General features: G+C 36.3%; 1 protein-coding gene across 1 annotated transcript in view; it reads left to right on the forward strand.

The window, feature by feature from the left end:
* NEK1 (NIMA related kinase 1) overlaps positions 1-9,625 on the forward strand; it is a 156,273-nt gene extending 146,648 nt beyond the window's left edge. Inside the window, exons 30-33 of the mRNA XM_028152723.2 lie at positions 984-1,192; positions 2,757-2,887; positions 3,059-3,191; positions 8,417-9,625. Coding sequence (XP_028008524.2) covers positions 984-1,192; positions 2,757-2,887; positions 3,059-3,191; positions 8,417-8,430 — 487 coding nt within the window. The 3' untranslated portion in view covers positions 8,431-9,625. The remainder of the gene's footprint in view (positions 1-983; positions 1,193-2,756; positions 2,888-3,058; positions 3,192-8,416) is intronic.
* Positions 9,626-11,354: the final 1,729 nt, after the last annotated feature.

Genomic DNA, 11,354 nt, shown 5'->3' on the forward strand with positions numbered 1-11,354 from the left:
TGGGCGGTTTTGGAGCAGTCTGGAGCTGTAGTTGGTTAAGCTGCCACAGAACAGGCCAATTATATGCAAAAGCCGCTGTGTGGAGCCTGGGCGGGTTTGTAGAATGTGCAGGGCGGGGCCTCAGGGCTGGGCGGGGTCTCAGGGCGTCACTAGGCTGGGGCGTGGCCAACGGCAATGGCTGCCGTCAGCCGTCTCTGCCTTTCCATGTTTCCAAGTCCCTGCGCCCCGCGCTCCAGCGCAGTAAACAATGAATGCTGGGCGCACCTCTGCAAAAAAGTCACTCTCACTTTCCGACCTGATGGCCGAGAGTCCAGCTTCTCCCCGTAGGTGCCTGGGTCCCCCGAGTGTCCCCAGAAACTGGATTTCAGAGTGATCGGGAGCTTGTCTCCCTGCGGGTTGAAGAAAAGCCGCGCACCCAGCCGCCCGCCGCTGCCGGCCCGATTCGAGTGCCTCCGTACCTCAGCTTTTCAGCGATTGTGCTCCTTTCTCTTCTCAGCTGTAAATCTTCCACTCAGCCAGCTTTCCCGTGGTTCTGGGTGGTAGACGTTTTTGTCTTTTAGTTGTGTTTTTGAAATTGTTGTGTGAGGCAGCAGATTAGTTGTTTAACTATGCCGCCATCTTGGTTCCGTGTCCCACATAAGATTATTATGGTTAATGTATTATAATTACAGTAAAGTCTACTTATTATATACTTTAGAAATATTTTCAAGAATAAGCATCTAAAGATAAGACTTCTGGTGACCATTTTATTTACTAAATCATCCAATTAACCTGAACATATAATTCCCTAAGTATTTCCATTTCTAAGAGTTCAGATGCCCAGTGAGGGTTTATATGGAAAGCTTTTTGTATAGTGTGCAATTATTATACATCCATACCAAGATTTTGCTGAACTTTCAAAACATAAAAGAAAAGTATTGGAGTATTAAGTGTTTGAGTAGAAAGACGTGGGCTTTAGTAATGTTTAGATTTTTACATTTCAGTGTGTTTGAAGAAACTGACACAGATTTACAAGAGCTTCAGGCCTCTATGGAGCAGTTACTCAGAGAAGAACCTGGGGAGGAATATAGCGAGGAGGAAGAATCCGTCCTGAAGAACAGTGACCTAGAGCAGACTGTGAATGGGACAGATCCAGCCGACGAGGAGGACAATCCCAGCAGCGAAAGCGCCCTCAATGAAGAGTGGCACTCGGGTGCGTGATCACGATTGTGGTGGGCCTTTTCCTTTTCCAGTGCGTACACATATTTCAACTAGAGTATGTTTTTCTGATATCTAATATGAACCATTTCCAGTTTTATTTTTTAAAAATATATTTTTATTGATTTCAGAAAGAAGGAAGAGGGAGAGAGAGATAGAAACATCAATGATGAGAGAGAATCATTGATTGGCTGCCTCCTGCACACCCCCCACAGGGGATTGAGCCAATAACCAGCCATGTGCCCTGACTGGGAATTGAATCATGACCTCCTGGTTCATAGGTCGATGCTCAACCACTGAGTCACACCAGTCAGGCTGAACCACTTCCAGTTTTAAATAAAACTGAAGCATGCTTCTTTGTCTGACTTGTATTTATTCTTTTTCTTTTCACACAAATGCACATATACAAAAAAAAATAAAAGTTGTTAATATTCAGTTCAAGTATTTCAGAGCAAGTATTTCAGAACAAAAAGTTGTTCCATTTCTTTCCCATCAAATTATGGAAATGCTTTTTTGAAGCATTTTTATTCTGTTTCTTGACAGAATAATATTTATTTCTTGATTTATTTCTTTAGTAATAAAGATAATAACTTCATTTTCTTAGTATTTTATGTTTTGCAAAGAGCTTCTACATACAGTGGTTAACCAGAAGGGATAAGACTAAAGCAGCTTTTTAAACTTTGTTTTAGAAACTATTCTTTATTCATAGCATTACCGCTAAGATATAAAGAAAATACATGTATTCCAATAACTGCATTTATTTGGGAAGAAGAACTCATGTGAAAAGGAATGATCCTTCAGTAATTTTGTTTTTTACTGGAATTTTTCAAAGTACCTTTGGCGTGCATAAAACATACAGAGCATTTATAATACTTTTTAGGTGCTTTACTGAAGTTTTATGGTATGTATTTTAGGTTGTCTGCCTTTTGCATGCTTGTTAATGTTTGGCTCATGTTTAATATCTACTTTTTAAAAATAGTAGTTAGGGTTGGTTGCTGTGATGCAGAACATATGGGTGTGCTTTTTCTATTTTTTTATTTTTTATTTTTTGCTACATTTGATGACATCTCTAGGGAAGCTTTTATTCTATACTGGTTTACTGTTTATTTCTATCAAAAGAAAAGATTTCAGAGTAATGTTCTTATTAAGACAAATTTATGTGGATTGATTACCTGTATAAATGACAAATATGATAATGACAAAAACTTTATATTTAAAGTACAAAGTAGTCTATTTCTTTTTTGCTATCATTTTTAAGGAGAGAAAGGGAGAGAGAAGAGAGAGAGAGGGAAAGAGAGAGAGAGAATGAGAGAGAGAAACATCGATTGGCTGCCTCCTGCATGCCCCCTACCAGGGATTGAGCCCATGTACCTGAATGGGAATTGAACTGGCAACCTTTTGGTGCACAGGATGACACCCAACCAACTGAGCCACTCCAGCCAGTGCAAAAGTATTCTATTTCAATGACATTGTTCACTTATAGAATTTTAGTATATTAGGGTAATAATTATTTGATTTAGTCTTTTTAAATTATAAAATATCTTTTTAATGTTTTTTAGATAACAGTGATGGTGAGATAACTAGTGAGTGTGAATATGATAGTGTCTTTAACCATTTAGAGGAGCTGAGACTTCACCTGGAGCAGGAAATAGGCTTTGAAAAGTTCTTTGAAGTTTATGAGAAAATAAAGGTAAGTGAAATGTCAGTTAAAACATTTAATTTTGAAATATGCTGTGTTTGAATTACTAGTGAAATGTCAGTGATTCTTATTGGTAAGTAAATTTATTGTAAAAGATTAACAAAGTATCCAATTAGAGAAAGATAATATTCAAATATTACTTTATATTTGGATTTGGTATAGGCTGTTCATGAAGATGAAGATGAAAATATAGAGATTTGTTCAACAATAGCTCAGAATATTTTGGGAAACGAACATCAGCATCTTTATGCCAAGATTCTTCATTTAGTCATGGCAGATGGGGCCTATCAGGAAGGTAAGATTTCCTCCCATTTTTATATTTTAAATAAATGTGCAAAAAACAACATGACAAATGTAAATTGATGAGCTTCAGCAATATGCAAAGTTTATCCTAAATAATACTAAATGTAATCTCTTTCAGAGTAAGGAGAGTTCATCTATGAGGATTGGAATGTAACCCACTTTTATATTTGGAAACTACTTACCTATAGAATCACTCAAAAATATGTTAGGACTTTATGAAAAGTTATTAGGTAAAAATGGTTTCTCTTTAAATATAGTCAAGAGCACTTACCACAGAACCAAGAGACCAGTGTCACAGTCCTGACTCTTTGGGAGGCTGATGGTGTGACATTGAGTGATTTATTTTGTCTTAAGTTTCACTTTCCTTTGCTATAAAAATAGGAAAATGATCTCCAATCTAATGTACTTAGATTGGTTTTCAAAGTAGTTATTGTGTGCTTCTTGTACTAGTATGCCTCGCACTTCATTACTCTGGACAATAAAAGACCTAATATTTGCTTACATGTTTACAGTTTCCTTGGGAGATAAGTTATAAATATTTAAAACTATATATAGCCCTGGCTGGGTTGCTCATTTGGTTGGAGCGTTGTCCCGTACACCAAAGGTTGCTGGTTCAATTTCTGGTCAGGATACATACCTAGGTTGTGGGTTCAATCCCCAGTCAGGGCACATCCAGGAGACAACTAATCAATATTTCTCTCTCACATTGATGTTTCTCTCTCTCTCTCTCTAAAAATCAATAAAAGTAAAAATATGTCCTCGGGTGAGGGTATACACACGCACACACACACACACACACACACACACTAGAGGCCTGATGCACGAAACTCATGCAAGGGGCTCGGCCCTCGTAGCCCTGGCTTCATCCGGAAGGTTGTCCAGAAGGACATCCTGAAGGTTGTTCGGTGGTCTGGTCTAATTAGCATATTATGCTTTTATTATTATAGAATATATATACACATATAATTGATTGCTCATCCTAAGATACTTTTTAGTACAGTAGGAATTAGAGAAGGGGAAGTTCGTTTGTGAAAAATGGAAAGAAATATAGAGGGAACAATTTGTGAGGAAAATAGAATGAACTGATTAATGTATATTAGGATTAAATTGACCATATTAGAAGCTTCTTATTGAGAATTAGTCTTTGTGATCTGACATTGTGAAGTGTGTAAAATACACAGAGGAAATCAGTGAAGATTTTTGAACTGAAAAAACTGACATAATGAATGAAGTGTTTTATAAAGTTCAATCTGGTCGCAGTATTCTGGATGGTTTGGAGAGTGCCAAGATTGGAAGTAATCTGTTTTGAAACTGTAGGTGTGTTTGGGCATGAGATGATGAATACCTGGATTTCCATAGGAATAGAGCTGTTAATATTCAGTTCAAGTATTTCAGAGCAAGGCTTCTTATGAAAATATTTGATAGTTTGACTCATGAAAAATTGTTTACTAAAATGAAATTCAGTATTTTTTTTAATTTGGGGAGCAGCTTTATAATTATGTAGACTTATTTACATTGACTGTTTTTTCCTAAAGTTTTATGATATGTGTTTTCTAAATCTCAACAAAAAATGTTTCTTTGGATTGTTTTAATACAAGTAAGTCTTGTAAAACTCTAATAGTTATTGATAAATCAAAATTAGAAAATCTTTAGGTATAGTCAGTACTATTATAGCTTAAAAAATCACTGTATTTTGCCCAGCCGAGTGGCTCAGTTGGTTGAATGTTATTTTGTGCACCAAAAGGTAGTTGTTTGGATTCCTGGTCAGGGCACATACTTGGCTTTCAGGTTTGATCCCCTGTTGGGGCATGTGCAGAAGGCAACCAATTGATGTTTCTCTCACACATCAATGTTTCTCTCTCTCTCTCTCTCTCTCTCTCTCTCTCTCCCTTCTTCCCTCCCTCTCTTTCTTTCAGCATGTCCTCAGGTGAGGATTAAAAAAAAAATCACTATTTTCAGTACTATTCTTTTTAACAGAATAACTGTCAAGAAAAAGTTAGGGTTGTTAGCAACAAGTAATGCATTGAATATATACCAGTCTTCCTTCATAAGCCAGTAATTAGTGCTGCACTTATTCTTCATTATGGTTTCTTTTAGCCCCCTTAGGATTATAGCAAATAAAAATAAAATGTTTTATATTAATGGTGGTTGCTGTGAAATCTATCAATAGAAATTTAAGGGAGCACTTCTCTATAAAAATTGTTAAAGAACTATAACAGCATTTGGTGGAAAAATGTAAGAACTTAATGTAGAGATATAGACGTAGTCTAATGAAGATGTTCCATTACACAAAATACCTTGAAAGTTCTCTTTTGGAATTTCCCTGTGACAGCTTATTACCAGATTTTTTGATTATCCTTTTTGATATAAGTCCTTTTTCTGGGAGCATTTAATTCTTTGGAAAAAGCTCAATTTTACTTAAAATCAAGTTTAGTGAATGAAGTGGGTTATCAAGGTCAATAATATGTGGTCTTGCCCTAGCCAGTTTGCTTGGTGAATAGAGCGTCAGCCCGAGAACTTTGGGGTTGCAGGTTCTATTCTGGTCAAGGTCACATACCTTGGTTGCAGGCGTGCGTGGGAGACAGCAGTTAATGTGTCTCTCACATTGATGTTTCTTTCTCTCTCCCTCTCTTCCACTCTCTCTAAAAACTCAATGGAAAAAATATCCTTGGGTGAGGATTAACAAAAAATAATAATAATAAAATGTGGTCTTTTTGTTTTAAGTATCTTATCATGAAGTAAGGAACCCAATTTTTCAAAATTAATTTATAAACTGATTCTGATGATTTTGAACAAGAATATATGTCTAGAATATTGGTCAAAAATTCTGTTACTTTATAAGTATGATTTGAAATTGAGGATTTAAAATGTCGATGCTTAAATTTAACTATAAATTTTTATAAGATTTTATCTTGTTTTGAAAACATTAAAGATTGCATTTAAAAATACATACAACACATGGTAAAATTAAGAACAAGTGTTTGAGAAATTCAACGTATCAGGCAAATGAGTACAAACAATATAATATTAAGCCAAGACTGAAGTAAGAATACAAAGTGTATGTTCAAATGGTTTCTACATTTTGTGAAAACAAGTCACCAATTTGGTGCTGATCTTTCTAGCAAAGCAGGAAACGTAATTAAGTCCATGAGTCACAGTGTGCATGAGACAAAGCATGTCAGTTACGCAGAGGACAGCTATTTTTGGTATTGAAAGAAAGGAAACAATTCCCATTATTCTTAAAAAAGAGAGGACTATGATATAGTGTTCCTCAAGCTCGAATAATATGTCGATTCCTTTAAAGGGTAAAAATTTTTTTCAGATTCCAAGAATCTAAGTCCATAGACGTCAGTGAAAACTCAAGTCTTAGTCCTTAAAAATGCCCGTCAGTAGTGTAAAGCAAATGCTTTCCTCCAAAACGTTAGAAGATTATTTTTATTATTAGAGAATTGGAAATATAAAATTAAAACATTATCTGGAACTTGTGAATTCATGATTTTATTGAGATCTTGAACCCCATTTTATAAAATAGTACTATATCAGACTGAAAAATACCTTCAGTAATTTTTACAGTAGTTACATTTCATGTGGCTCTTTCTCATAATATGGCATGATGCAAGTTACTAGCGTACGTCCAAGCTTGTAGTCTCTTAAGAAGGAAATACATACCTTCTTTCCACATTGACTTTGGATATTGTACTGTGTTTATGTAATGAAATTCTCTAGAGCAGTTAAAACAAATGGACTAAGTTTTTATCTATCAATATGGATAAGCCCCACAAATATGATCAGTTGAGTAAGTAGTTAGTACATGATATCATTTTTGTAATGTTTAAAGGCAATTTTATTTAGGTATACTTATATCTAATAAAAGTAAAAAATCATGGGAGGGAAGGACACACATCAGACTCAGGATACAGCCCCTGGGGAAGAAGAGAAGTCAATAAGATTGGAGAAGAGTACTTTGTACCTGTAATATGATTTTTCTTAACAAATAATCCAAACCAATATAGCTACAAGTTAACTTTTATTAATTCTAAGGATTAGGTAGGTGTGTGTTCATTACTTTATTCTCTGTACTTTCCTGACTATTTGAGACATTGTGTGATTATAAAAAAGCAATTAAATTGTAATACAGAGTGATAATTGTAACATATATGTTGCATAAGGTAATGATCTGGCTATATTGGAAGAAATCAAGGTTTCAGGGTAATTCTTCCTAGGGGAGAGGACATCAGAGTTGGATTTTGAAATATTAATGGGAATTAACCCCCAAATCAATATGTGTACTACATAGAGGGATGTGAAATATTGCATTAGGGGAACAATAAGCAATTCACTGTTACTAAAGCATGAATTATGGGGATGCTTAGGGAAAGTGGGCAATGAAAGTAGATAAGGCTAGACATATTTAAAAGGCCAGATAATGAAGGGCTTTGCAGCCCATATAGGGCTCTGTCCTGAGGCAGTGGGGAGCGAGTGAAGGGTCTTAGGCAGTGCAGTGATTAGAGATGACACTTGGAGTTTAATGAGCAATCACCTTTGCTGGCATGTGGAAGATGGCGATTGTTATCGTGGATTAAATTAACTGCTCTAATTCATGCAGCAGTGTTTTCTTAGACTAACAAAAAAATTGGAAATAACCAAAGTGGCTAAAATAGAAATGCTGAATTGTGCCATATCCATAAAATAAAACAAAATGCAGCCATTGAAATTGAAATGGAATATATCTATGACTTATTCTTTTTCAACATTTTATTGTAAAATTGTCATTGTGTAGAAATGTTGAAAGAACTTTTCAAGTTATCACCCATATACCCACCACCTAGATTCTGCCATTAACATTTTATAATCTTGTTTTATTACTTATTTATTCATCTCTTTGTCCATTATGTGTTTTAAGTGGGGGAAACTCATGTCTCAAAACTGCATTTTATTGTAATTTTAAAAAAGATATTTGTATATGCACAGGGAAAGATCTGGGAAGATTTATATAAAATTAATGTTGGTTGTCTTTGGCTTATAGATCATTTTTTGCTTCCCACTTTATTGTTCATTGTATTGACTGAATATTTTACACTGAGTATGTGATATTATAATAAAAACTACATTAAAGCTCTTTTCCTTTAGCATGAAAAATATAATTTTTTTTACAAGTAGATACATACAGTTGATTTGCAGGGAAATTAATTTATTTTTTTCTCTTTTTTTTTACAGACAATGATGAATAAACATTCTTTAATCCTCACCTGTATGAAAGCATCTGAATTTGGCGCATCAGAATAACAAGTTTCAGTGGGGACTGTAGCAATCTTTTATAAATGATATGTCAGATTTAAGATGGGCATGCTGATTGCATGGAAAAGATGGACAAACATGACATTTTTCAATTAAGATTCTAATATTTTATCTATTTTATTTTGTTTGTTGAGTTCTATAGTTACCTCCTACAGACTATATACTATATTAAATCTTCCAACCAAAGCATAAGAGACATTGATCCAGAATTGGGCGTAATGGTTTTGAAGAAGATGTATCATGAAGTAAGGTAACTTTTACTTTCAGCAAATGTTCTTATGTTGAAAGAATTACGTTGTGAAAGACCTGCCTGTGGTTTTTCATTTAAGCATTTAAATATGGCCCTTTTTTTCTGTCTGCTTGTTTTCATGACCAGCAATTAGGTATTAAATAACCTTGTCAAGGGCTCTATTTAAATCTTTACATTTTGGAGATGGAATTTTTTAGCCTTAAAGTTTATATCCTCAGCCCTTTTTCAACCAGTGTGTCTCCTGAACTAGCTGAGTGAAAACAGGCTATAGAGACAGTCTTAGAAATAATTGAAAATTTTGATTATGAAAGAATAACAAAATTATATTTCCTGATGTTAAAAGTGTTAATTACTTCTGTTTCTTTTTTTAAAAGACCAGAACCAGAAATACTATATCTAAAAATTAGTCTGTGGATTTTAACATCAACCTAGCATATAGCATAAAGTTGCCCTTTTTGTTTTTAATGTTCTTTCAAGCATGTGCTTATATGAGATTAAAAAGGAGAAAGGAATAGTTTTTGACACTGACAGTTTTGTTAACTGTTATTCCAAAGGGGGGAAATGTTTACCTCTTTTATTTCCATTATGAGAGGATCATTAAGATGGTAGTCACACAGCTTCAATTGCAATATGCCAGACATTACATGGTTTCAGTAGCAATGTATAAAGTCCAGATGCTTTTAGTAATAAAAGTAGATTTTTTGAAACTTGAGTACAAAGCAGCCTGATTGGCATAATCTATAATTTGAAGAATAAAATCTAATCTTGCAGCACTATCAGTACCATGCTGAATTTATTATGTATATTATTTCTAGCATCTAAAACTAAATACTTTTATAAATTTGTTTATTTTGTGATATTACTATTAAATTTTTATTATCTACCTAAAGTGCACTGTTGGTTGTCATATATTTACTAGCACTGTTTTCAATAGAATGGTTTTACACAGAGCTGAGAACACTTTCATTTATTTTACCTGATGATTTTAATCTTTTTTTAGTAGATGAATATTTGAATTCTGTACTTTAATTCTCTATAATCCTGAAAGATGAGAATGATTTTTTTAAGTCTTTAACCTATTACAACTATTAGAAAAACAAGTAAAAGTTATAACACAATAGAAAAGGTTGTTTAGCCATATTTTAAAAGATGTCATGTATATATGACTAGGGATGACAAACAGGGTTTGTGTCATCTCCAGTCATCTTGGTGGTAAGTGGCTCTGGAGTATTCTTATGGAAAGGTCATCTGTACCCATGGCGAAGAGGGTGTTATTGGTCAGTAGGTTTGGCAAAAGTTCTTTAAACAGACTTTAAAAATACAAATTATAAAAGAAAAATATCTGACTTCATAAAATGTATAAAATTTTACTTTTAAAAGAACATCCTATCTAATAAAAGAATAATATGCAAACTGACCCTCACACCAAGACTCAAGATGGCCGCCCCCATGTGGACACAAGATGGCTGCCACTAGATGGCTGACAGGGGAGGGCAGTTGTGGGCAGTTGCGGGAGACCAGGCCGGCAGATGAGGACAATTGGGGGAGACCGGGCCAGCAAGAGAGGGCAGTTAGGGGGGACCCAGGCCTGCAGTGGAGGACAGTTGGGGGGGTACGCAGGCCTGCACGGGAGGGCAGTTGGGGGGGACCAGGCCTGCAGAGGAGGGCAGTTGGGGGGACCAGGCCTGAGGGGAGGACAGTTAGGGGTGATCAGACTGGCACGGGAGGGCAGTTAGGGGTGACCAGGCCGGCAGGGGAAGGCAGTTAGGGGCAATCGGGCCGGCAGGGGACCAGTTAGTCATCAATCAGGCTGGCAGTGGAATGGTTAGGGGGTGATCAGGTTGGCAGGCAGAAGCGGTTAGGGGCAATCCGGCAAAGGCAGGCGAGCGGTTGGGAGCCAGCAGTCCTGCATTGTGAGAGGGATGTCTGACCGCCTGTTTAGGCCCGATCCCTGCGGGCCTAAACAGGCGGTCAGACATCCCTCAAAAGGTCCCAGATTGGAGAGGGTGCAGGCTGGGCTGAGGGACAACCCCTCCCCCCCATGCACAAATTTCGTGCACCGGGCCTCTAGCTGTTAATAAAAAGAAAAAAGATAGCCATGAATTGGGAGATGTTTGCAAAAATATACCTGACAGCCCAGCCCGTGTGGCTCAGTGGTTGGGTGTCAGCCTATGAACCAAAGAGGTTCCAGTTCAATATCCAGTCAGGGCACATGCCTGGATTACAGGTTCAATCCCCAGTGTGGGGCATTTAGGAAGCAGCCAATCAATGATTCTCTCTCATCATTGATGTTTCTATCTCACCCTCTCCCTTCCTTTCTGAAATCAATAAAAAAAGTGATCACCAGTTGATTCCTGGTCAGGGCACATGCCCGAGTTTCAGGTCTCCATCCCCAGTAGGGAGCGGGCAGGAGGCAGCTAATCAGTGATTCTCCCTCGTCATTGATGTTTCTATCTCTCTCTTTCTCTCTCTCTAAAAAATTAATGAAACATCTTTTTTAAAAAATCAGAAAGTTTAAAAATAAAATTTTGCTAGCAGGAGAATTAGTCTCATTAAATAGTCACTTCTTGGAGAAGAATATGAAGTACCTGCCCTGTAACTCTCAGA

Source organism: Eptesicus fuscus, chromosome 6, assembly GCF_027574615.1.
Source record: "Eptesicus fuscus isolate TK198812 chromosome 6, DD_ASM_mEF_20220401, whole genome shotgun sequence".
In the NCBI taxonomy this organism is placed as follows: Eukaryota; Metazoa; Chordata; class Mammalia; order Chiroptera; family Vespertilionidae; genus Eptesicus; species Eptesicus fuscus.